The sequence below is a fragment of the Oryctolagus cuniculus genome, chromosome 3, assembly GCF_051225735.1.
Source record: "Oryctolagus cuniculus isolate XC-2025 breed Fujian yellow rabbit chromosome 3, ASM5122573v1, whole genome shotgun sequence".
Classification (NCBI taxonomy): domain Eukaryota; kingdom Metazoa; phylum Chordata; class Mammalia; order Lagomorpha; family Leporidae; genus Oryctolagus; species Oryctolagus cuniculus.
The window spans coordinates 164331685-164358176 of NC_142869.1; the positions used below are offsets into that span (position 1 = coordinate 164331685).

The window sequence follows — 26492 nt, forward strand, 5'->3', positions numbered from 1 at the left end:
GGTGAGCACGGCCCACGCTAGTGCAGCAGCTGCAGAATTCCCACAGGCCCTGGCGGCTGCAAGAGCAGAGGGCAGGAGCTGCTGGCAGACCAACAACATGGCAGCACTGCGGTGTCCCTGAGCACCTGAGCTCACGGCTGACCTTCAGCCATCGAGCCCCCCGCCCCTATCTGAACCACTTCCTTCCCTGCAAGACCACCCTGCCCCTTTACACAGTCTCGTGGGAGTCCGCTCCCTCCCCCAGTGCCATGTGTCTTCCCGGGTCTCAGCTTGGGCATGTGCACTACGCAGAGAAGAGCTGCCATCTGGCCCTTGAAGCTGCGCACACATACTCTGGGACCCTCAAGGCCATATCCGCCCAAACGTGTGTACACACCAAATGCCCACACACAACTGAAGCCTGCTCCCAGCCGCCTGGCAGCCATGCTAGTCACCCAAGGCCCGAACTCCTGGGTCACCTGCTGTTCCAGGAGGCCTCTGCGGAAGCTGTTGAGTCCAGCTCTCTTCCTGAAACCCTCTATGATACAAAGAGCTGCAGGTAGCTACATCATATAGTACAATTTATATCACATGCCATCAGTAAAATCTCATTCTTTAAAAATATGGCTTATCATGAGCATTGAAGTTTTTTTCTTGTAGTTATTTAAAAAAAAGATTTATTTTATGTATTTGGAAGACAAACTTACAGAAAGAGAGGGAGAGAGATCTTCCATCCACTGGTTCACTTCCTAAATGGCCACAATGACTGAGGAGCTTCATCTGGGTCTACCATGTGAGTGGCAGAGGCCCAAGTACCTGGGCCATCATCCGATACTTTCCCAGGGGCACCAGCAGAGAGCTGGATGGGAAGTGGGGCAGCCAGGACTCGAGCTGGTGCCCATATGGGATGTCAGTGTTGCAAGCTGCAGCTCAACCCACTGTACCACGACACCAGCCCCACTCGTATCAGGTGACTTAATGCTGGTGATTGCCAGTTGGAGAAGAGGTTTCTTGTGTATTTAACAGGAATGAACTTCCCCTTCTTTCTTCAGTTTGAGGCAGGGGCAACTAACGGGAAATAGTGCCTTCTATACATTGCCAGTCCCTGTCATTCACAGATAACAGGTGTGCAAATTCACCTACTCACTAAAATTTGTATGTGGCTGCAAAACCAACACCCATGATGCTTTTGCAGTTGCTTTCAGATGTGCAGAGAGTCAGCTGGTAAGCAGGTGCCCCTTAGATCGAACAAGGCAACCATGCCTTCTTGGTTCATCTCTTTTACTGTGAACAGGTGTCTGTGCAGTCTGGTCACTGCCATGTGTTTTGCATTGTGTGTAGAGGCTTTTTGTTGGTGGTTTTATAATTTAAAATGTCCCCTTGCAGACGTCCTGAGGGACTGGCTAGTGTTCTAAGCTCAGAAAGTCTGGCTGTGCCTTATGGAGAAAATACACGTGTTAGATAAACTGTATTCAGGCATGAGTTATCATGTCATTGGCAGTGAGTTCAGTGCTAGTGAATCAAAAACATATGTAAAACAAGTTCTCTTTACCCGGAAACACATTTAGTTGTATGTCGATCGCTACGAGACTCTTACATGGATCCAGACTGTTTCTCAGTGGTTCAGTGTTCACTAATTAAGGGTTCATGGTCATTTTATAACTGCTGTGAACACCAAGAATGGATTGTGTCTCTGTGTATCTTTGACGGAAGAATAGAGCTCATACAGGCAGGGGCCCACATCATCTGACACATGAGCCACATATTCCTGGCAACCCCTGTGGAAAGGAACTATGACGAAAGCGGTCATCACACGGCCGGCCGGCCTGCGAGCTCGCTGCCTTAACCCTCTGCTTGCAACTCCCATGGTTCTCATCGAAGCCTGCAAAGGCCACCCTGCAGGCCTCCAGGGATGAGGCCCGCCCACACAGGCAGATGCAGCAGGGCTGTGGTGGGAGAGGCTGGAAGCCAAGAGACCACAGGAACAGTGTGGCCTAGCCCCCCCCCCCCACGTCCCCCTGCCCCCGTGAGGCCCTCTGTTTGATTGAGAAATTGCTGTGACTGGCAGCTCTAATATAAAGGGAAGTAGAGCCCCTCCCTAACCCCCCTCTCAGGCTACGGCTTTATCTGCCTCTACAACCTGAGATGGATTTGGTGGCAGCACAGTGCCCAAGGCCTGAGATTTCTTCCCTCCATGGCTGGCTAGGCCCAGGGACTTGTCAAGCCCAAGTTAGCGTATCGATCGCCAGCAGAGAGACATTGGCTATGAAGCCACTGCTCACCTGCTAAGGAGAGCCTGGCTGCTCCCTGGCTGTGCGGGCCGCAGGTGTGGCTGCTCGTCGCTGGGCTCTCTCTAATGGGAGCCCTGGAGAGAGGTGAGCCTCTGCATTCTGGCCACTATGAGAGAGGAGTGAGTTAGGGTTTTGCCACATGCAGTGTGGTCTGAGCATCAGCACTCGACAGGCTGAGAGACAGTGTGCCACCCGCTTGTCTGGGAAACCCAGCTGTGGAGTTCCTGCGACAGTCCCAGCAGCCTGAGGCCCAGAGCCACACTGACCCACCACAAACCTCTCAAGGGTCTGCCAGGCCTGTTTCCAAGCTGGGCAGCTTGGAAACAAGCTGGGGATGGACACTTGGCTGCTCAAACTGTGCACGATACGAGGTCCCGGATTGGAAACTGGGATGAGCCTGGGACCAGCGTTGACTGCATATGTGTCTCATAGGCCTCCAAACACAAGGCAGGCAGCCCCCTCTCTTTTTCCTGCTGCCTCCCCAGAATTCCTCTCTGTACCTGCTGCTCCTTAGCCTTAGCATGTTTGATAAACCTTGGGAAATTAAGACAAACGTGAGATGGTCTTTCCGTGGGTCCTGTTGCCCTTGGCAGTTCTTGTCCTTCCGCTGCAAGTTTAACAGCCCCTTCCCCTTCCCCAGCCCTCATGCTGTGGGGGGCTGCTTCTTGCTGCGGCCAGGCCTCCACGGTGCTCCTACACTCTGGGCCACGGCCAGGTGCATCAGAAGTAGGGAATGCCAGCACTGTTTTTTGCTTCCTTGCCCTATTTCCCCCACACATGGAGGTCCTCCGGTAAGTTTGTTGCCAGAATTAGAGGAAGAAGAAACTTGTATCATCACCTACAGTAATGCAGTGCAAGCACTGGGCTGACCCAGTGCTGAGGTCAAGGGTCCTCAGAGGAGGAGGGATCTGGCACTGCCCCAGGGGGAAGCAAGGCAGGGGTGTCATAGTGGGGCTGGTGGAAGGAAGGATTCTTCTGGTACAGCTCGGGAAGGGGGGCAGGGGAGTTCCACAGAGGAGGGCTTTCCCTCTGGAAGGCAGCGTAGGGAAACCCAGATTCTGCTATCAGCACCGTGCCTTCCTAGTTCCACTCCTGTTCTGCACGCCTTTCCTTCCCCACCTACAAAATCGACAAATTGCATTGCCCTGTAGGGGATCTTTTTTCTAACATCCTAGACTCTGCATAGTCTCTTCTGGACCCTACTCCAACTTCAGGCATTACTGAGCCGTGTTTCCACTTGAAAGATTAAGAAAAAGATGTTCAATGGTGGGAGAAAGTCGGGGTCTTGCCCCTTCTCTCCTCCCCTCTCCTTGTCGGCCGCCCTCGCCTCCTCTGTCTACTTCTGGGGCGTCGCATGACTCCCCATCCTCATCCCTTCGAACCCTCTGCCACTGGCTCCAGGCCCAGGCTTCGAGAAGTCCCAGGTATTTAGACATTCATTTTATTGCTTAATCGAGCTTGAAGCCATTTAAATTAATACAAATTTTTTACATTTGGCAGCAAAGGCTATTACAGGCCCCTTTAGCAGGGGAAGAAAAAAGGTCAGGAGGAAATCCAAGAAGGACTTTATCTTGGGCCACTGCCGTGCTGTGGTGGGAGAGATCAGCCTCACAGGGACCCCAGCCCTAAGGTTGCTCTCTCGCAGGAGCCGTGGCAGTGCCAGGTGTGGGGCCAGGGTCCTGCAAGAGACCCTGGTTGTAAGCAGAGGTGACCCAGGAGTCTTTGAGCCCCTGTGGGGGTGCCAGTGGGTCCTGGGGCCTGAGCTTGTGGCAGTGAACGCACCCCCCCCCCCCGGTGCCCCTTCTCAGAGGTCGCTTCCTACTGGGGCAGTAGGAATGCCCCTTGCATGTCGGTTCCTGCCCACTTCCCCCTGCCTCACCTCACCTCTCCTCTCTCCTCTCCTGGGTTTCACGCAGCTGCTTTAATTGCCCTCATTAAACATTAATTCATTCACTGCTCCATGAAGAAATCACTCTCCCCCCTCCCCGGGGACTGCCTTGCTCCCCAAAGGCCTGCCCATCTTCCCAGCACAGGGTTAGCGGCGGATGCTGAAGGAGGCTCTGTCTGCTTTTTCTCTCACTCGTGAGCCCCAGCTGCTGCCTGTGCACACGACAGACATGGCCTCAACTAATGGGGACTCCTTCACTGCAACCAAGGGGTCAAGTTTACCACCCCCACCCCCAGTAGTTCTGCTGAAGTGAAGGGAAGGGTGGCTGAAAACAGCCGGGAGTTTGCAAGTTGCTTTGTCAGTGACGTGTCCACCAAGGATGATTCTGGAGGTGGGCTTGTGGCTCCCAGCTTGTGGCAGCTGAAGCCACAGCTTGGGACAGTGGCATCTATTTCCAAAGTGCTGATTCAAGCCCCAACCACTATGCTTCTGATCCAGCTTCCTGCTAATGCATTCTGAGAGGCTGCAGATAAGGCCCAGCCCCAGCTGTTGAGGTATCTGGGGAGTGAACCAGCAGATGGAAGACATCTAGCTGTCTCTCGCTTATTCACTCCCTCACTCTCTCGCTCTCTCTCTCGCTCTCTCTCTCTGCCTTTCGAATAAATAAACATAAACAAAAACAAAATTGTTTTAAAAACATGGCATGATTGTGGATGTGCGGGGCTAAAAACGCTCAGCTTCCTTACAGGGCTCAAGTGAAGGGTTTTAAGAGGATGTCAAGTGCATCCTGCTCTCCTCCTGGCCGAGTTCCGGCTTGTGCTTGCACATGAGATGAAGTGGTAGCAGCTGCCCAAGGCCTGGGAGCCCTGGGCGCCACTCTCCTCCCTGGCGAAACTCAGCTTGTCCACCCCGCAGACTGCCCCTCCCCAGCTGACAGCCTGCCTCTCTGTCCCCAGGTGGAGGTGGAGGTGGAGAGCATGGACAAGGCCGGCAACTTCATCGGCTGGCTGCACATGGACGGCGCCAACTTGTCCGTCTTGCTGGTGGAGCACGCGCTCTCCAAGGTCCACTTCACTGCTGAGCGCAGCTCCTACTACAAGTCCCTGCTGTCTGCTGAGGAGGCCGCCAAACAGAAGAAAGAGAAGGTAGGGGTGTGCAGGCGTTGCCTCTGCAGCTCTCTCTCCCCCACCCGCCACGTGCACCTCTGTGCATGTCTGCCTCCACAGTGCAGGCACAAGTCACTCTGTCACTCCCCCCAGGGTGGCCTGGGACAGTGTTGCTCTCAGACACCACACCAATTGCCACACCGGGCCAAGGGCAAGGGAGAGACTGTCCACTTAGGTGCCCTTGGCAGCAAGCCAGTGGCTGACCTGAAGGGCCTGGGCTCCCAGCTGCAAAGATCCCCTCTGACCCTTAGGCCTGCTTGAGTGGTCCTGGAGAATAAGGCCATCTGCAAGGTGACCTTGGAGCAGTGGCAGAAATGACGGGGTGGGCATGGGGATGGGGCCGGGGAGGGTGAGGAGGCCTGTGGCCTGTGGCGAAGCCCTCCCTCTTCAGCCTGACCGCTCTCCATCGGTGCCCTCCGAGGGCCCACTGTGGAATTTCCCTCCTATGGCCCCACAGGGAAGCAGCCCCAGGAGATGCGTAGAGCTTTCAGGAATGCAGATTTATAGCCCATCCGTCTCCCACAGGCACTGCATGGAAGCGACAAGGGGAGGGGGGTGGGCCAGAAGCAGCTTCGGGAAACAAATTGACGATTAAGACACCCAGTGGTTTGGGGGTGGGAGCTGGGCTCCGCACCCCTGACGCTAGCCTGTCTCCATTGACTTATGGCCCGGCCTGATAATGGGGATAAATCAGCCGGCCACCAATTTGTCAGGGCTTCTCTGAGCTTGAGGGGGGATTTTGTGGGACAGCCTTGCTGAGCCATAAATTTGTTCCAGGAATAAGCGTTTCCTTTCCCAGGGGGCAGCCATCTGGCTTGAAGCTCTCTTCCCAGAGCCAAGGCCCAGACACCTGCTGGAACCTTCTCCCCAAGCCCAGAGCAGCTCCCTCCTCCCTGAAAGCTGCTCTCTGCCCCCAGGACTGGGCCCAGGGAATGCCTGCTAGGTCTTTCTGTATCCTGCCTCCTCATCCCCTGGGGACTGGGGCGGGTGACCATCCGCTAGCGGCGGAAGGACCCTGAGGAGAGCTGGCCTGACCTCTAGGGCAGGGAGCAGGGTCTGTCTGTGCCCTGGACAAGTAGCACCAAGAGGCCTTGGAGCAGGTTCCCACCCGGCCCTGCTCACGCTAAACCCTGGCTTCCCAGATGGTGGGGGAGCGGGCAGCCTCAGCTCCTGCAGGGAAGGGGAGTCACGTGCTTCCTCTTGGATTTCCTGCTCGTGATGGCTGAACTGCCTGCTGCCGGGAGGTGGGGGAGAGGCCGTGCCGAGGCTTCCTGTGGGAGGGCTGAACCCACAGAACTAGCTGCCAGGGTCAGTGTGGCAGCGCTGGAGTTAAGGCCTCGGTTCTGGAAGAGCCCTTGCCCCTGGCCTGCAAGTGAGCCTCGAGGCTGTGTCCTGGGCTCTGGGCAGTGCTCTGCTGTCTGAGTTCAGAGACCCTAAAGGGCCCCTGGGTAAGGCAGGGAGGGGAGCCGGGTCTGCAAGCCAGCACTGTGTTCCTGGCCAGGTGCTGAGCTGGGCGTCGTTACTCCACAACGGGTCTGACTGAGAGCCCACCTCGTCACTTCACTGATGCCAGCTCATGACGCCAAGGAGTCATTACCACTGATTTCATTACTTACCCAGGCTGCGTGTTTTTATTCCAATTAAAACGCAGTGCACGACTCCCAGGGCTAGGCCTGCCCTCCTCCAGGGTCCCTCTCCTGCAGATCCCTGTCTTCCTCAAGGGTCTTGGGGGACCTGGGCTGGCTTTCCTCCTGGGGGCAGTGGGGTAGGGGTGGGGGGCCCGTTCCTGAGAGTGTCATTGGCAGAGCTTTGTAGCAGTCCCCAGAGTTGGCTGGATTCAGGTGACGGATTCAGCGAGCAGCTGGGGGATGGTGACCTGAGTATCCGAGGGGTCCCCAGCCTGGCCCCCAAAGGCTGTCTCAGCTGTGGAGAGACAAGGTGTAAGAGGTGGTGCAGGCGTCAGGAAGCACACCCACCCGCTAACCAAGGAAACGTGACGCAGAGAGTGAGAGGACGATCGTGTGCAGACGTCTCTGGGGACTGTGATTATGTGAGCGTGCCTTCGTGAGTGTGTCTGTCTGGGGAACCCGACAATGCTGATTTCCCAGCTATGAGGACTTAGCTGCCTTCCTGCTGGGTTTAATTCCTCCCTGTGCCCCGCGGCTGTGCGCAGGGAAGAGGCTGATAGGGCCCTCCCCCTCCCTGTGCGGGAGGCTGACGGAGGATAACCCACACAGGGAGCCTCAGGGACCCAGGCACACTGAGGACCACACAGGGAGCCTCATGGCAGACACCTCGTCTGTCTCTCACACACACTCCCTGTGTGTGCAGCAGGACCATGGACAGCACCGGATTGGCTGCCATTGATGACTCTTGTCGAGCTTGGCTTCCCTGCTTGTGGCCTTACAGGCCCCCGCCACCATGGCCCCATGCCAGTCCTACCTCTGGAGCCTTGTGAGCTGTGATATTAAATAGGACTTAGAAAGACTCCGGCCAGTGCATCCACTGTCCACATTCCCCATCTCCTGCCAGGAGGAGGAGGGGGAAGAGGACCTGGGACTCCCCAGGGAGGAAATACAGGGAAGAGAAAAGGCCAGGGACAGGGAGAGGCCAGGAGGAGAGACGGCCTTGCCCCTGACCTAAGTGTGCCTCTGCCTGGCATGGTAGCCTCCTTCCCCAGGGGCAACTGCAGCAGCGGGGGCCTATAAGGAGCCCCCAGAGGTAGAGAAGGACCTGAGCAAGACTGGAAGTGGCCTGCAGCAGATGCAGGAAGAAGGGCCTTGTTCCCTTGCCCACTCTCAGCCCTGGCCGGCAGCCAGGGCCGTGGAAGGGTCACAAAGAGGCCCTGCCTTGGAACAGAGCTCCCTGCGGGCCCCAGCTTGGGTGCCAGAGCACTGCCGTCCACAGCCTCACCACAGACCCTACACCAGCCGACTGACCAGCCTCCCCTCCTGAGTGCAGCTCAGGGGTGGTCCTGGCGCAGGGGCAGCCCAGGCCCTGCCGCCAGGCCAGCTCGCTGCCTGCCTCCAGAGCCCAGGAGAATTGCCTCTGCCCTCTCCTTGGCTGGAGGGGCTTTCCCCAGGCCCTACCTCGGTGAGTCTGTGTGCATTCTCCGTTCTTCTGGACCAGGTGTTCAAGTTTCTTGGAGTGATGGGAAGAGGTGCACCTATCGTGGGACTTGCCCAGGACTGGCTTCTTGGCCAGGATAGGAGCTGGGAGGGGGCTTGGGTTGGCACAGGAAGGCAGGTGTCTGCCGGTGTCTCCTCCTCGGAGCTTTGACTGGCTCTGTCAGCATGGGCAGAACACGCCTGTTGTGAGAACGGGGCAGTGGACAGCCAGCCCACCCCGGCTGACTGACCCTTTCCCACGGAGCGGCCCCCTGGCCAGGCCGCATCTCCCAGCTGGCCAAGCAGCAGGAAGAGCAGCTCACCTGCATCCCCATGAGGAAAAGGGCCCTTCTGGCTCCTCCCTCGTCCCAGGCTCAGAAACGGAGCCCCTTGATGTGAGCCCCCCCCCCCCCCAGTCTACCCTGCGAGCAGCCCCTCTGTGGGGACACCTTCTGTGTCTTCTCACCTCTGGTAGCAGTGCGATACCCTGTCTGGGAGAGGACAGCCCCCACTGCTGGGGCGGGGGCCATCCCTGCGGCTTTGATTGGCATCATCCGTGACCTCAGGCCTGCCGCCCACCTGAGCCTGCCAGGGAAGAAGCTCCAGCCCCTCCCCTGGGAGGGAACCTGCTGCTGTCGCCTGAGGCGACGACTTGAGGCGTCGTTAGCAGTTTCTGCTTGCACCCTGTCAGTGTGTTCCCGGGAGGGCCACCCTCCCCCATCCACAGGAAGCCGGCTGGGGTTGGGGTGGGAGCCCCCAGCGAGCCCGGATCCAGGGCCCCTTCTCTTTGTCAAGCTGAGTGCAGGGGGAGAAGGAGCTAGCAGGAGCAGTGAGCGTGGCAGAAGGGCCTGCAGTGGTCTGGAGCTCACAGAGGCCTTGGAGCAGGGCGCCAGCAGCAGGGGCCCGGCTCAGCTCCAGCTCCTCTGGGGAGTGCTGACCGCCTCGGCTCTCAGGCAGGGCAAGTCCCATCGATCCCCGAGCAGCAGGAGTCCCTGTGGGCCTGGAGCCCAGATGTCTAATGGAACGCCTGGCTGAGTAGACCCTCATCGGGGGAGCTTCCAGCAATCAGCGAGGCCCAGGAGGAAAGCTTCAGCCTTCTCGGGATACAGGCCTTGAGGTTGGAAGCACTGTGGCCGTGCCTCAGATCCCTTTCGTAGGGAGGCCCGCAGACTAGACACCCCTTCCCCACCTGGGGACTAGGCCCCGGTCTGCTGACCGGAGGCCTGCCGCCTGCCTTTTCTCCTCTGGCTGGCCAGGCCTGGGGCCGCTGGGAGCAGCAGGATGTGCAGAGGCCTCTGGGCGATGAGTGACTGGAGGGGGACAGCTGTTGGCGGCGTCTGGATCCTGGGAGGGGAAAGAGCTATCTGGGTTGGAGCCCCGCCAGGGCCTGGGGCCTAGGGACCGTCTCAGCCTCCCCAGCAGCCTCCGCTGGGCTCAGGAGGCCCTTGGTGTTCCTTCCTGTTCTCAGGCCTTTCCGTTCCTAATGACACAGAGGCAGAGGTATGGCCTGGGAGTATGAACACAGTCCTGTGTTCCTGTCCTTAACTGCTTCCCCAGACCACCTGTCAACTTGGACGCACCGTCACAGTGACTGTGTGTCCCCAGTAGAGAGACCCGGAGGGCTCACGCAGCTTGGCCAGAGTCAGGTGTCAAGTTGAAGGCCACTGGGGACAGAGGCCCCATCTCTCCACCTACAGCTTTCCCCGCTGCCCAGTGCTGACTTTTCTGTGCCGGAATGCCCCTGGCTGTAAGCCTGTGGACCTCACTTTCCCCATTTGTAAAGCAGGGATCATGCTAACGCCTACTCAGAGGGGTGGTTGTGAGCACTTGGTGGGTTAAGCTTTAGAGAATGCTTACAGTGGCACCAGGAAGCATGGAAGTTTCTAGCTCCTACTTTGACCAGCCCTGAACTCCTGAGCGCATGTGTGTCCGTGTGACCCCCTGTGTGGTCCAGTGGCCTGCCCCCCACCCACCCGCACCTCCCTGCTGCTCAGCGGGAGTGCCACCTCCCCGCTGCGCTGACAGGCCTCACTACTTGGATAATGTCCTGGCCGCAGGATTGGACTTGACGCGCTGTCACGTCGAATCAGCTTCCAAGCCGCTGCAGCCCTGACAGTGCAGAGCTTGGGCAGGAAGGGAGAGAAAAGGGTGGAGAGGGGCTCGCCCCGCTTCTGAGCTGGGGCCAGAGCACCCCGCTGCTGCGGCGAGGCCTCCCCCAGCCTGGGACTGTGGCTCTAAGTGCTGAAGCACTGTGGGGATGGAGGACAGGGGACCAGCACACTGGGGGTGGTGGGGCAGGGAGCCCAAAGCCAGGGCTGTCTTCAGAGCGGGGTCCGCATGCCCAGGTGTGCGCAGGTGTCCCTTGAGCCTGTTTGGGTCTTTTATTGGCTCTGGCATCCTCATAAGGGATTCTAGTTTTGTGGGCCTGGGGTGGCACCTGCATTTTAGAAGCCCGGTTGCTTTGTATACCTGTGGCCTCCGAGAATCCCTGGGTCAGAACTTCAGAGAAGCCTCCTCCTCTCTCACAGGGTCAGGCCTCCGGGGCGCAGCCACTGTCATTCCCGTGCTCTGGGCAACCCCCCACTCACGGCCCTAGAGGTGACCCTGTTGGCCCACAGCCTCTCTCCCAGGGTCCTTTGTGACTTCCCGTCCTCGTCTCCTGCCCCCTCCCCGCACAGGTCTGGGCACACTATGAGGAGCAGCCCGTAGAGGAGGTGATGCCCGTGCTGGAGGAGAAGGAGCGATCTGCCAGCTACAAGCCCGTGTTTGTCACGGAAATCACTGACGACCTGCACTTCTATGTGCAAGACGTGGAGACGGGTGAGTGTGGCCATGGGCTCCAAGCTCCCACAGTGGTCCAGCTCGCCTGGGTGGGGGCCTCTTCACTGGGGGGAGGAGTTGTGCCTGCTGCCTGGGCCCCAGGGTCACGCCCTGAACCCTCGTGTGCGCCTTGGAGTGGGTGCGGCCAGGTAAGTGAGGCTCAGAGGCCCCCTCCGCTGCAGCCCGTAGGGGCAGCGCGTTTTGTCTGAGCAGTGCTCTGGCTTTCTTAGACACCCGTGACTGGGCCCCGCAGCCCTCTGTCCGCCAGGCAGCCGCGAGCAGATTGTGTATGGTCAGGAAGAGCAGCTGGCTGTGGTTCAGCCCCTCTTCCTCCAGGCTTCCTGGGAAGACAGAACAGGGAGCCTGGGTTTCGCTTCCTCTCAAGGTTCACCCAGCCCAGAGTGGTAGCCAGTTGCCATGGCAACAGGCCCGTGCTCTAGGGGAATTCATCCCCAGGCAGTCTCTCTAAAGGATCCTCTCCTGCCTGCTGCCCCCGGGGCTACTTGCTACAGCCAGGGGCCCCTAGGCAGAGACCTCAGGCCTCTGGAGGGCTGAGGACAGTGCCGACAGCTCCGGGAGCGTCTGCCCGACTTCCCACCTCCTCCCACTCCGCACGCTCCCCAGCCTGACCTTCCTCAGCTCATTGCTATCCTGTTAAGGAAACAATTTAGTTGGGAGCAGAGCAAAGCACTCTTAGAGCCGCCTCTGGGTGCAAGGCGCGAAGTGCTGGTAGAGGCCGCGGGGCCAGGGGTGCCGAGGCGGTGGCTGGCAGCCCGGGAATGGCAGGACGCAGCTCTGCCCGGCCCCTGCCCAGCTCCGCTCCAGATTGCCCACAGCCTCGTCTCCGCTACTTCCCCTCTAATGATATTTCCCAGGCAGCTGCTCTCGTGGCAATGTCATTTCACCAAGAAGAACTTGACCGCTCATGGCCCTGGGCTGGCTCTGTCTGAGAACGAGAACGGCAGAGATGGAGCTGATGAGCCTTTGGGAGTAGGTTCCCTTGAGGTCAGCAGCAGTCCTCGTGGAAGCTGCCTCGGAAATGAGCCCAGAAGGGGGCAGCCAGCCGCCAGGTCTGCGTGGTGTGACCAGGAGGGAGTCCTGTGGTGGGTGGTGGTGGTCTAGGTAAAAAGGGGGGTTGTCTACGAGTGGAGGAGCCAGGCAGAATGCCCTCAACACAGACCCTGCTCGGGAAACGAGGAATCCTAGGCAGGCCCCACGTGGCTGCCGGCTTCCGCCTTGAATGAGAGCGACAGAGCCCTGTGGTCTCTCCGGGCAGAGCTTAAGGGCACAAGGCTTCCTGTGAGCGCTTTGCCATGGCGTGCTGTCCTGGCACCTCTGGGAAACCAGGACAACAACGTGAGTGGCATCTAGGCCAGAAGATAAGGAAGGAGACCTAGAGGGGAAAACCGTGTGTTCTCAGCACGTTGGATGAGAGGGGCCACTTAGGGAGTTGTGGTGGGCTTCCGAGAGGACCGTGCCCTGGGGCGGCTCCCTGATGCCCACGCAAGCAAACCTTAAGACCTGCGGCTCTTCTGAAGCCTTTCGTCCTCTCTTGGGGGCTTTCCTCTGGTCCTGTCCAGACCACCCTTGGAAGCAAGCCTCTGATGACTGCCATTAGTTACAGATGACCAGCCAGGCCCTGCAGGGACCTCCCAAAGGGCCCTGCCTGTTGGTAAGAGGCAAAATCCTGCTGCTGTTGCCTACTCCATCTCCAAGTAGAGGCACAGAACCGTGTCGAAGGCCTCTTAGTCCCTTGAAGATTACTGTCCGTGGGCAGAGAACAGGAGGATCCCAGACGGTGACCACTTGGCAGGGGCAAGGCTAGCCATTACCTGGAAGTCCCTGTTGTGCAACCCAGTCGTGTGGATGCCCGGACAGTGGCCTGACAGCGGACGCGCTGCCTTGTGTGCATACTCAGCGCGGTTGAATTATTGAGCGTGCTGCACGCACTGGGGATTCTGCGAGGCCACATGCTAGTCAGCAGAAGCGAGTGAGCTATGGTGTGTGCCCCGAGGAGCTCACAGTGCAGTGGCAGAAACATAAACACAGAACAGGAACGTAGACGCCGACTGTAGCAAGTGTGACAACAATAAACATGTGTTTCGCACCTGCTGCAGCACAGTGGCACTCAGCCCTGCACAAAGACAAGTCCTGCTCTCCATGCACACATCCCTAGCCACTCTTCATTTTTAAAGATTTATTTTATTTATTTGAAAGACAGTTACCGAGAAAGGGAGAGACAGAGAGAGGTCTTGCATCCGACAGTCACTCCACAAATGGCCACAATGGCCAGAGCTGAGCCAATCCGAAGTCAAGAGCCAGGAGCCAGGTCTCCCAAGTGAGTCCTGGGGCCCAAGGACTTGGGCCATCCTCTGCTGCTCTCCCAGGTACATCAGCAGGGAGCTGGATCAGAAGTGGAGGAGCCAGGACTCGAACCGGTACCAATACAGGATGCCAGCACTAAAGTTCAGGGCTCTAGCCCACTGTACCACAACACTGGCCCCACCCCTCCTTACTTCTGACAGGGAAGGGACCAAAAGGACATAGGAGGCCGGACGGTGGGCACTCTGCTAAGTCCAGAGGGGAGGATGCTGTGGGAAGGGGCTAGGGAAGAAACTGAGCAGACCCCGGGTGTTGCTAAAATAGGCAAAGAAACCCCAGCAGACCCAAGGCCTGAGCAGTTAGGGGAAGACAGGAAGGGAAGAGGGATCTCTTCCCCCAGGTGCTGAGCCAGGCAGGTGACCCCCCCCTCCCCCAGCTGCACCAGAAGTTCTCAGCACAAATCTTGCAGGTGGCAAGGGTCGGAGTGGCGAAGGTTGAACACCTGGAGCCTCTGGGCCCCGCTCCTGGACTTCCTGCCCCATCTTTGCTGGCTCTGGTTCTGAGGCCCTTTCTTTGTCCAGGGCCCTGGTCCATCCTTTACCCCCCTGATGCCCCTGGGAGACATTGGACAATGGCTGCTCTTGCTCACCCCTCTCTAGTCTGGGTTGGACTGGGGTACGTGCTGGCCATCCTCTGTCCCTGGGGGAAGCTGCTTGGCCTTGGCCTTGCTCCGGACCTGCGCCTGTTCCCTACCTCCTGAATCAAGGCGCAGGCGTGTTCTCCAGGGCTCCACAGCCCCGAAGGCAGCTCACCAGTCCTGCTTTGGAAGTCAGATGGCAGGAAACCTCTTAAGAGGGACCCAGGTGGACTTCTTATGTGGGCCAGGCAGAGTGCGTGCTGCTGTGCCCTCCCGAGTCTCCCTTCCTGCTCACCCCAGACCTGCCCAGAGATGGGTTCCAGGGGACACGCGTCCAGGCCTCACCACGCTCTTCCTCCTTGGCAGGCACCCAGCTGGAGAAGCTGATGGAGAACATGCGCAACGACATCACCAGCCACCCCCCTGTGGAGGGCTCCTATGCCCCCCGCCGGGGAGATTTCTGCATTGCCAAATTTGTCGATGGAGAATGGTAAACCCTTCAGACCAGCCTGGAGAGGGGTCGTGAGGGGGGCGGGATAGCAGGGCTGTATCAGGGCCCAGGCCTGCAAAGCTGCCGCCGGCTCTCGGATACTTATTTGCCTTCCCCTCTGCTTCCCACTGGGTGGCAGCCTCCTAGCTCTCCGGATCTCGGGTGTCCCTTGTTACTCCCCACAGGTAATCGGGGGCCCGTGCATTGGCCCCTTGAGCCCCCTGCTGTCCAGCAGCCTCCAGAGTGTCCAGCAGCCCCCACCCCCACCCCCCGGGGAACTCCAGGGGGTGGGTTGGGGCTCTCCAACACAGAAGGAGTGATGTCATAGGGGTAAGGTGGTGGCTGGCACACAGCCGCCCGACCCTCTGCCCCAGCTGTCTGGGACATGAGCAGCAGCCCTCGCAGGCTGGAGGAAGGTCACTTACATGTAATCTACCAAGGGTAGGGCCTGTGGCCTTCCTAGGGTGACGAAGTGACTTGGATGTGTTCCCTGCTGCGGCCTCCCAGACAGATCTGCCAGCTAATTACAGCTGCTGTTCAGTGTGCTGGGTTTAAACAGCAGACATCAATCTAGTCATTAGTCTTGTTGCTTTATGCCCCAAGGGCACATTAATCTGCTGCACATGCTCTCTCCCCCCCCTTCCCCCCCCCCCCCCCCCCGCTCTGCTCCCCACGAGGCTCTGACTCCATTCCACGGTGGCCACAGCGCCCGAGGCTGGGCCTTGCCAGAGTCTGAGGGCCGCCCTGGGGCCTGGGCAGTGAAATGTTGTGCCCTCGCCCTGCCATCGCCAAGGCCCTGGGGAGACCAAACTCTGCACTCTTCCCATGATGCCCCTGCAGGTACCGCGCCCGAGTGGAGAAAGTCGAGTCTCCTACCAAAGTCCACGTCTTCTACATTGACTACGGCAACGTGAGTGTTGAGACCCGGGGTGTGGAGGAGTGGGCACCACAGGGCCAGCAGGCGCAGTAGTCCCTAGGTCAAGTCCTCATGACCTCTCAAAGGTCCCTGTGGGCTTCTGACACAACCATGAGCCTCTGGGCACCTGTGCTGTATGACAGACCAGCACCCCTGGGTGACAGGGCAGAGCAGGTGCTTGTGGCCAGAGCCTGTGGGCCCTGACAGTTCCCTAGACCCCAAGGAGGAGGGCTCAGCCACATCCACAGCTCCTCTTCTGTCCAGCATCTCTGAATGGGCCCAGGGCTTCTGTTAACCCTTACACCTGTAGGACTGATCCTCCTGCTATGCCAGGCTTGCTGGCAGGGAACAGTCAGGGTAACAGAGCGATCAGTCCCCTTGGGAGAAGAATCTCGCAGGCTGGGCCTAGGAACCTGTTGACAGTCCCTGAGAAATCCCTGTGGAAGAGGGGTTGTCCTTCGGGGCCACAGCTGCCCTTAGGTGTAGCCGAGGCTTTCTGCTTTCATCCTGTCCCCTCCTCAAAGACTGTGGCCGGGGATCTGCCCGAGCTGGGCCATGCTCCCAAAGTGTCACCTGGGGACGCCCAAAGGCAGAGGCCCTGCCAGGCGGAGGTGACCTGTGTCACGGAAGGGAGTGCAAGGCGAGGACGTGGGAGCAGCCCTTGAAGCCACCGAGACTGCGTTAATGGCGTCAGTTCTCCCCGACGCCTGGCCCACCGGGGGAGGCTGTGCACAAGCCTGCACAGGGCAAGCGAGGGAGGCCCCGCCTCAGGACTCGCCAGGGCCGTGATGCAGCTGAGCCTGTCTTCCTCTGCAGAGAGAGATCCTGCCACCCTCCCGTCTGGGGACCCTGCCGCCGGCCTTCAGCACCCGCGCGCTGCCAGCTCAAGCCACAGAGTATGCCTTTGCCTTCATCCAGGTGCCCCAAGATGTGAGTAGAGATGCGGAGCCCTGCTGTGGCCCTCACGGGGTTGGCGGTGGCGGCAGTGCCGAGGGCTCTGCTGGTAATGTACTTGGTGAGGGGAGACAGGAACCTTGACCGTGGCCCTTGAGGGAGGCCGCACAGACAGGGTAACATCCTAGCATTCAGGGAGCACCTGAGAAAGTAGGCCCGAGCCGCCGCCACTGGCTCCAGGTGGCTTCTCCTGGAGGTTAGGGCCCGGGTATTACAGTACCCACAGGGTGCTGGCAGGATTTTCATCAGAAGTGTGACCCCGCCATGTCAGTTTCTGAAAGTTTGACACAGTGGCCTTGTAGGGCTGGGCAGCGGGGTGTGGGGGACTGGAAGCAATGGCTGCGCGTGATCGCAGCAGTCCAGGCGAGAGACAGACACCAGGGCCACTGGAGTGGGGGTGGGGAGAAAGCAGCAGGACCCGGGGCAGGTGGCAGCATCACAGGAGGTAGGATGGGGGGGGGGGTCTCAGGTGCACTGGCTTCCCGGTGTGTGGCTGCGTCACTGCTGGCCGAAGGGATAGGAAGGCATAGATTCGGGCTCTGGGGCCTCCCTCCAAGCCGCTTTAGTTTAGAAGCAAGGTAAGACCTGGAGTCACGGGCTTGAGGGGTTAAAGCCATGGAGCATACAGGACTGCGCAGCGTGTGCCCCTGCGGGGTGCAATGGGGCCGAGCGCCTTGGGTCACGCTGGCGTTCCCACAGCCACAGGCCAGGAAGCCACGGGGCAGGATGTGCGTCTCTCAGTCACCAGCACAGGAGAGCCCTTCCACAGTGTCCAGCTCCGCAGGGAGCTCAGGCAGGCTCAGGCTGGCGGGGATGCCCCTGGCTTTAGCCTGGAGGAGGTGCCTGGGGCTCAGAGTGAGAGCAGTGCGAGTGGCTAGGCGGGCACTGCCCCTGGACGCAGGGAGGTGGTAGCGAGGGGTAGAGGGGGACTCAGCACTGTTGACTGCTTTCACCCCCACCCCCGCCTTTGTCACAGACTTGCTCAAGGGAGCCCCCAGAAGATGACAAGAATGAGTACCACACAGAGGGCTGGAATCTGGGGGGATGGGCAGCCATGAGCACAGTTAACAGGCAGAAACTGAGATGCGACAGGGTCACTTCTGGCACAAGGTCCTGGGGAGAGCAGGAGATGAGAAGGGTCCAGACAGCAAGTAGGTGTGTTTTTAGGGGTGGGGAGGAGGCCACTTTCCACTGGAGAGCCGGGGGCGGGGGGGGGAGTAAGAGAGGACAGGTTCCTATGCATAGGTAGACTCGGGTAAGGCAACTTAGTCTTTCATACGCAAGGCCCAGCTTCCCTTCAAGAGGGTCCCAGCGGGGAGAGTTGCAGGCCCCCATTAGGCTGACTTTCTGGGAGGTCCGTGGACCAGACCCCAGGCCCAGGTAGCTCTTGTTTGGCTTGCCTGGTCCCTCCCACTGACCTGGGCGTATCCTTCTGCCAGGAGGACGCACGCACAGACGCCGTGGACAGCGTGGTTCGGGACATCCAGAACACTCAGTGCCTGCTCAACGTGGAGCACCTGAGTGCCGGCTGCCCCCACGTCACCCTGCAGTTCGCCGACTCCAAGGGCGACGTGGGCCTGGGCCTGGTGAAGGAGGGACTGGTCATGGTGGAAGTGCGCAAGGAGAAGCAGTTCCAGAAAGTGGTACGTGCTATGCCGCGGAAGCCCCCCGCCATCGCCAGCCAGGGGACTGGGGACCGCACCTCGAGCCAGCGAGGGAGCGGGGACCCCACCACCCTGCTGCTCCTGCTGGGGAAAGATAATGGATTTGGGTTTGTTGGGTTTAAAAAAAAAAAAAAAAAGCTAATTACATCCCAAATTAATTGGCTGCGGGTTTGGCTGAGGATGCAGCTGCAAACTAGAGCGGAAAGTTTCCCTGCGCCCATGCCCCCGTGTGACAGGCTAAAGAGCGCTGCCAGGCCTGGGATGGAGAGGGTCAGCCCCACATTCCTGCCTCCCCCACTCTCACTTCCATTCCAACATGCAGCTCCCGAGTCCAGAGCCACCTCCCAGTGCCACCTGAGGGCCAGAAAGCACCGTGCCACGACACCCCTCCCTGGCTGTTTGGAAAGCCCCCAGGGCTTAGAGCTGGCCAAGTGCTGCCCGATCCAGGTTTCAGCCCTGGGAAGCCCGAGTCTCCCGTCTAACAGAACAAGAGAACCCCGCTGCCGTACTGCTGTGCAGGATTGATCGTGACCATGGGAGCCAAAGCCCGGGGGACACCTTGTGCTGCTCGGTTATCGATTGTTCAGACTGGGCTGTGGATGCAAGGCAACCCCTTTCACTCCGCACCACGCAGATCTGCGTCCCTCCCTAGCCTCTCACCAGACACCAGCCTGCCCTGCTTCCCAGCTGAGCTGAGTCCCTGACCCATCCCGGGCAGATGGGCTGGTGGGGGCTGGTGGGGAGCGCGGGTTCCCCGCCGCGCTGCCTGCTGCAAGGCTGGAGCTGAGGAGGCAGCACCCAGCGCCTGCCCACACTGCTCCGAGACGGGCCTGGGAGAGGCAGGCTCCTTTTCATCTCTTGGTTTCGCCCAGTGCTTTCCCTTTTCCCAGCCCCACTGGAGTGTGCTCTCTCCCCAGCTGCACTGCAGGCCTGCAGAACGCGTTGGTGGTTTGCGGCTGCGTGGCTTGGTTAGGGATGCACAGTGATGATTCCGTGGGGATTGCTACTGCGTCTTGAGAGGGCCGACCCTGGGTCCCCTGCTCTAGACCCCCTGTTTCTCAAGGTGGCTCCGAGCAGGTTAAAATCTCCATAAGAGTTAGAGCTGTTCATGTCCCCTGTATGAAGCTGCCCAGAATGTCTCCGGCGTCTAGAAAAGTCCTTCTGCCTCGGTGTCTGAAATACCCCCAGCATGTTCATTCATTTACTCATCCTCGTGTGTTGTGGATCCACCACATGCTCATCAGCAAGAGACAGGCATCCCTGCCTGGTGGAGCTGACATCCAGCCACGAGACAGACAGTACAAATGAACACAGATCCGTAGGGTAGATTGACGGAAGATGGCAGGTGCAGTGGGAAGGAAAAAGTAAAAGTAAGGGGACGCGGGTCTCCCGGGCGTTGGCTCCCACGATCGCCTTTAGTCCCCACAGCAGCGTGTCCTCCCGTTCTGTGACAGGGAGCTCTCGCCAGCTCCAAGCCCTGGGGGTTCTGCAAACAGTAAAGCGGCTGAGGAGTATGTAGGAGGGGGTGGTGGTAACTCACATGGGGTCCCAGGTGGGGCCGCACTCAGGGGGTGATGTGTAAGCACAATGGGGCTGGGCTAGGTAGCCACGTGGACACGAGGCAGGCAGCAGTATCCCAGGAGGGCCTGCGGGGCTGTACAAGGGACCAGGAGGCCTTGCTGGAGGTTTTGAGCAGGGGTGTGAGTGCGGCAGAGCTGGCCCGTGGCTCTGCTGGGTGGTCTGGTCTGGATGCCGAGAAACCCTGTGTCGACCACTCTGTCTCTCCTATCACCCCTCAGATCACAGAATACCTAAACGCCCAGGAGTCGGCCAAGAGCGCCCGGGTAAGTTCTCGCCTTGGGAGCCCCCAGAGCCTGCTGAGTTGAGGGGCTTAGCCCCTGGGTCCCAGTCCGCCCCACACCCCTGAGGAGCTGCCCTGTTCTGTTTGTCCCGCAGCTGAACCTGTGGCGCTACGGAGACTTCCGAGCTGACGATGCAGATGAGTTTGGCTACAGCCGCTGAGGAGGGGGTCGCGTCCGGCCCCCAGCCCTGCTCACGCCAGTACCTCTTCCTGTGCCGGGAGGGGATTGCACTTGCAGACCCCGGGGGCGGGGGCATAGATTGGGTCTAGCTTTGCTTCTTCTACTGTGGCATCAGGGCTGGCGGGGGAGGGGAGGGGCCCGGCTCTCTGGGGACAGGCCGTCGTCCTCTGGAATGACAGGTACCATCATGCTCAGCCTCTCCCAGTTGATTTTGTATTTTTATTTGGGGGTTTGTGGTTTTTTTGAAAAAAAAAAAAAATTGTCCTCAAATCAGGAAGAGACCTGGAAGACTTGGTCGTAGTGGCGTGTGCAGTCCTGTCCCTGCCTCTGTCCCAGCCACCCTTCTTCCTCAGCTCTGTCAACGTTGATTTTGTGACTTCTCTGATACATATCCGTTCTCAGATGTCGGCGCGTCCACACCCAGCCCCTCACCAGCCCGTTCTGTATTTAAAGCTTTTGAGGCCCAATAAAGTAGTACATGCTGTCTGCATCCCCGACTGCTCACGGTCTAGCCCAGCGCCTGGGGGCTCGGTGGCCCCGGCCAGCCCTCCCAGACCCCACCGCGGCTGGGGGAAGCCAGGCCCTTCTGCAGAGTTCCAGGCAACTCCTGGGCCCAACAGGCATCCCTTGGCACCTCGCGGCACCCAGCCTGCCCTCAAGGACCTTGGAGATGGACAGCAGCTCAGCACACAGCACCCAGACCTGTTGTCCTGCTGGGAGTGTGCGCAGCTCCCAGGTGGCCCAGCAGGAATGGGAGGAAGGAATCGAGGTGACTGCCCTCCCTACGTCTGTGGCTGGCATCGGGCGGCCTCCTGTCCTCCGCTGGAGCCCAGGGCTGGCAGGTCCCCAGCAAGGAAGGCCATGCACACTCCAGGCGAGCTCTTGCCATCTGCCCTGGCCAGTCTTCCCAAGCTCCTGACACGCAGGGGAGGAGAAAGACCCCAGCACAGCCACGTGGTAAGCTGGGGGCCTGGCACACTTGAGGAGTGTCAGGGAGAGGGGCTGTGGGTGTTGAGGAGGTCACCACTCCTGGGTCCCACTGCCTGTCCCTCCCAGGCACACACGGAGACCTGCTGAGAGCCCCTTGTACCTCTCTGCCTCTCTGGTGGGATGAGGCCCTTTGATCTCAGCAGGGAGGAAGTGGGTGTGGCCTTCCATCTCATCCCTAAACCAGAGGCCCTGCTCAGACACACACTTGTTCTGGGTAGGTTCACCTGGGCTTCCGCCCAGGACTCCTGTCTGTAGACATAAAGGTGTGTGTTTCTTATATTCCGGGTGCACTCGTTAAGGGGAGAGGTAAGAGTGAGAAGAAGCAAGGAGAGGCAGTGGAGAGAATTGTAGCTTCAGCTCCACAAACCACCTCCCGAGGACTCAGCACTGTCCCCTTGCAGCCTGTCCCAACCCGTCCATGTTGGTCAGGGCGGTGCCTACACCCCTTGCACCTGGCCTTTAGGGTCTGGTAAACTGCATTTCCCATGACTGCAGCTGCCGGGTGGTGGTGGGGGCGGGGGATGTGGGTACCCAAGAAGGCAGCAGGAGCGCAGGTAGTGACTCGGCGTGAATCTCTCCATCATCCCTCCTCCGGGAGCAGCTGTCCTGCCCCAGCAGGCAGGTGCACTGTCTCCATGGTCTCACTTTATTTTTATCCATGGAGAAGAGAAGGCCCATCTCACCATTCCTCTGCCTCCAAGGCGCTACTTACTAAGGCCATGAGGCGGGTGGCTGTGCATTCCCGGTGAGCTCGATCAGCACAGGGGCAAGACGCCAGCACACTCTTTTGTAAAAGGGCCTGAAAGCATCTCACTGTCTTAACAGTTGCCTTGGTTACATCTGCACCCAAGGATAAACCCACCTCATCTTTCCAATGGAAATTATGCTCGAGCCTCCCCACTTCTTATTTTCTTTCTCTTCCAAGGTTGCTTTAGACAAAGGTCAGAGCAGTCACCAGGCAGGGAGGCGGCAGCTGCCGCTGCTGCTTGTGTCGTGGTGACCCCACCCTGGTGCTCCTTTCTCTCTACCACATTGTTGAGTTCCTCTGGTTTGTCCTGAGCAGGGCTGGCCCCAGCGCGAGGCAAGCCGCACCTCTGGGGTGCAGAACTGAGGCGCTCACCGAGCAAGTGCACGTATTGCGTGTTCTATTTTCATCCATGGCTGTCCAGTCAGCACCACCCTTGCCAAGGGAGCTCCCTGCTGGTTCCTCCTTCCCCCTTGAGGCACAGAACTTTTTCCTTGATCTCAGGACTCGAGGCTCTGCCTCCTCATCCACTTACCCAGTTGAACATCAAGATGAGCTGAGCATCTATGATCCCCAAAACCACACACCCCACTGTGCATGCACCAGGCAGGGGTTAAGAGCCATGTAACACTGAGCACAGCCTCAGGTCCAGTGGGTGTCCGAGCCATCTCAGGCTCTTGAGAAGGGTAGGGCTGGCTGCAGAGGAAGCAGCAGGTGCTGTTCCATCTGTAATAAGCCATGGCAATAGCCGTGCTCTCGAACTTGAAGGGGCTGGAGCCCCAGTGTGGGCGATGGGAAGGCTTCCCGGAGGGAGAGGAGTCAGGGCTAGCAGGTAGCAGAAGAGCATTGCTTATCTCAGAAACTCCGAGTCTCTTGAGGGCAGAGGCAGCCAAGCATGGTTCCTGGAGTGACCACCAGGGAAAGAGTGGTGCCCAAGCCCCCTCCCCTGCGACCCTCAGCTCCCTTCTCCCTGCTCATGGACGGGACCAGCAGGGAAAGTAGCAGTGGTGAGAAGGCAGCTTCTTGGCTGCCTCTGCTTTATTTATGAGTTTGATTATTTCCATGTCCTGCAGAGAGAGTCAGTGGACCCCTTTTCCTGCTCTAGCCCATGGTGGGAAGCAATAGGGAGGGGCTGGAGGTTTGGTGCCTCAAGAGTGGTTATTGATGTCCTAATTACAAGAGGATGCTAATTTAATTTGAACCTAATTACAGTGCACTACCCTGGGTGGCATGTGTTTTAATAATTAACGTCCTTCAGATGCGTGGGAGTGTAATAATATTTACACTGGGTTGGCCAGCAGCCTGGGGAGGCGGGCTGGGGGCCCATACGCCACCCTCCCCCTGGGCAGCTTGGCTGCTGGCAGGTGGGGAAGATGGCACTTGAGTCTTGGTCGGCTGGGATCTTGTCTTCCTCGCCGAGGACCGTGCTCAGGCCTCATTTCCAGCTACCTCCATGACCCAGCAGGCCACACGGCTCTGTGGGGTGCCAGGCTGGAGCCAGGAGATGGATCTGGCAGGAGCAGGGAGGGCTCTGGGCCGCAGCCTCCTTCCCCACCCACCGTGCACCTCACAGGCTAGGGCCGGGGTGCTGGCACCCTGTGCCTGCCTGGGTTCAGGAGGGGAGAGCTGCGTGGTTTTCCTGCTTGCCTTTGGTGGGAAGGGTTGCAGGTGACGTTCATAAGGAAATAGACATTCAGAAAGCGCCCAGCTCCGGTCTCCACAGCGAACATAGCCACAGAAATGCAGCGCACACACCCGGAGTCCCAACATGGCCCGCCCCCTCCTCAGTCACTGACACCCGTAGGTCATCCTTCCCCTGGGTTTTGTTTGTTGGGTTTTGATGTTGGTTTTTGTTTTTCCGTTTTGCCTGGTCGCATGTGTTGCATGGGTGGACTCACCCTCAGCGTGGCTGCCTCCTCTCATTGAGCGTGGCTGTGGGTTTGGTCCATGCAGCCCTTCTGCTGTGAGTGCCACTCTGTGACCACACCTGACTGCTATAAAGAAGGCGAGTACTCAGCTGTCTGCTAGGGCTAGAACTGTGCCAGTCCCTAAAGGAGAAAGCTGCTCATCCCAGTTACGCAGCTGGGGGGCGGGGGGGTGATACCGAGAAAAAGGGGTGGCAAGGCGACAGGGCAGAACACGTCCAGCCCCCACAGACCCAGGCCCGCGTGGCTGCCAGCATGGCTGGTGCCCAGCCTTTTCCGGCTTGCAGGGGAAGGAACAGGGCCCGCACGCCCACCAGGAGAGCCAGGGGCTTAGGAGAGGAGCCAAGAAGTCTCCCTCAGCCAGTGCTTCTCCAAGTGTGGCTTTCAGACCCACGGCCAGCATCACCTGGGGTGCTCGTTAACTACCACTTCCGGAAATAGTGCCAGAACTGTCTTGGGGCGGGAGTCGGGGGATAGGGGAACAAAACCCTCATCTGTCATGGCAGAAAGACAACGGGCAGTGCTTGAATAAGCTAGTTCGCGTTTTGCAATCAGCAACCACCAGAAGATCAAAACAGGATGATTAGAGTGGTTGCCCGCAGCTGGCATCCCTGGGAACGGAGCACTCTGCCCGTTGGTATAACCCTGTGTGCTGCTGCGCTTTAAACCCCACAGATGGCCTTGAACTTCATCCCCCGGTCAGTCGGGCCCTGTGGAGCAGGACCTGAGGCCCCATGCTTCAACAAGCTGCACAGGTGATTCTGATGAGCTGTCCAGTTCAAAATGTAGCTATCACTGTCCAGAATCATTTCGCAAGATGAGAGAGACGGAGTGACTTGTCCAAGGTTACCCAGCTTATTAATGGCAGGGCCAGGAATAGAAAACAGTTCCCTGGCCCCAGGCCTGTGAGTTTTCTTGACATCATGGCTTTCACCTTGTTGGGTGTCCATGTCGGTGGGCCACTCCCACAGGCCCCGCAGGGGAGCTGGGGTCCTGGTTCAGTCGGTGGATGCCATGGTGTCCCTGGGCAGGCACAGAGGATGGGATGACTCCTGCCACAGGCCCGCAGGCCCACAGCCCTCAAGCAGGCAGAATGCTTGTCAGCACTGTGTGTTTTACAGCGCCCTCAATTTGTGCAGAGCCATTGCAGGAGCAGGAGCTGGCACACGGGAAAGTGCAGCTGCTCCCGCTGCCCTGCCAGCAGCAACTTCTACCAGGGTGGCTTTTTTTTCTCTTCTTCTTCTAGAATAGGAGTGGGTCTGCCCTGAGCCAACCTGGACTTCCGAATGGTCAGCCCTTCATCGTTGCCTGAGCTACTGGGAAAAGCAAGGAATAATCCCTAGCCTGGGGGTGGGGGTGGGGGGTGTGGTGCAGCAGGTGAAGCCGCTGCCTGTGGTGACGTCATCTCATGTGGGTGCCACTTTGAGTCCCGGCTGCTCCACTTCCGATCCGGCTCCCTGGTGCTGCACCTAGGAAAGTAGCAGAAGATGGCCCAAGTGCTTGGGCCCTCCCACACACATGGGAGACCCGGAAGAAGCTCCTGGCTCCTGGCTTTGGATCAGCCCAACTCTGGCTATCAGCAACCATTTGGGGAGTGAAGTGGCAGATGGAAGTTCTCTCCCTCTCTACTCTTTCAGTTAACTCTGCCTTTCAAATAGTTTTGTTTTTGTGTTTTTTTTTTTTTTAAGATTTATTTTGTGTATTTGAAAGAGTTACAGAGAGAGGTAGAGACTGAGAGAGAGGTCTTCCATTTGCTGGTTCACTCCCCAGATGGCCGCAACGGCCAGAGCTGCGACGATCCGAAGCCAGGAACCAGGAGCTTCTTTTGGGTCTCCCCCATGTGGGCACAGGGGCCCAAGGACTTGGGCCATCTTCTGTTGCTTTCCCAGGCCATAGCAGAGAGCCGGATCAGAAGAGGAGCAGCCGGGACTTGAACCAACGCCCATATGGGATTACAGAGCTCCAGGCCAGGGCTTCAATCCGCGCACGGCGCCACAGTGCTGGCCCCTCAAATGGGTTTTTTAAATTAATAATAATTCCTAGCCTCCGGAGGCTCACTGTCTACTGAGGACGATAGGGTGGCGATGGAGGACCTGGTTAAGTAGCGTGCAGATGTACAAACGCTGTGGCATTGACAAGCGCTTGCCCCGTGGCCCAGCAGCTCCCTCCTGGGCTGCTGGCACATGTGAGAATGCACCCAGCAGGAGTCACCCTCACACGGGCATTGCAACTTTGTTCCTTCTAACAGAAAACTCCGGACAGCAGATGGCAAGGTGTAGCCACATAACGGAATACTATTCAGCAGTAAAAACTGAGTGCTGGGCAAACAAAGCAATAATATGGAGTGGATCATGTGCATCTCGGAGAGCTTCATATCCTATAATACCTTACAGAGTTCAAGGCCAAGTAACACATTGACTAGATACCTGCACATACTGTTACATAATTCATTGTGCAAATTGGGTGGTGTTTGAAGGTGAAGGGATACTGTTCAATCCTTATATTGGGACCACAAACCTGAGCTGGCACAACCTTGAGTAAATGGACATACAGATG

At 58.6% G+C, this 26492-nt stretch overlaps 1 protein-coding gene across 1 annotated transcript in view; it reads left to right on the forward strand.

Moving 5' to 3' along the window:
• The window catches only part of SND1 (staphylococcal nuclease and tudor domain containing 1), a 407933-nt gene extending 387167 nt beyond the window's left edge, over positions 1–20766 (forward strand). The window contains exons 17-24 of the mRNA XM_002712078.6: positions 5115–5303; positions 11110–11251; positions 14577–14700; positions 15541–15610; positions 16433–16546; positions 18010–18213; positions 20034–20078; positions 20191–20766. Of these exons, the coding sequence (XP_002712124.1) occupies positions 5115–5303; positions 11110–11251; positions 14577–14700; positions 15541–15610; positions 16433–16546; positions 18010–18213; positions 20034–20078; positions 20191–20256 (954 nt within the window). The 3' untranslated portion in view covers positions 20257–20766. The remainder of the gene's footprint in view (positions 1–5114; positions 5304–11109; positions 11252–14576; positions 14701–15540; positions 15611–16432; positions 16547–18009; positions 18214–20033; positions 20079–20190) is intronic.
• The last annotated feature ends 5726 nt before the right edge of the window (positions 20767–26492 follow it).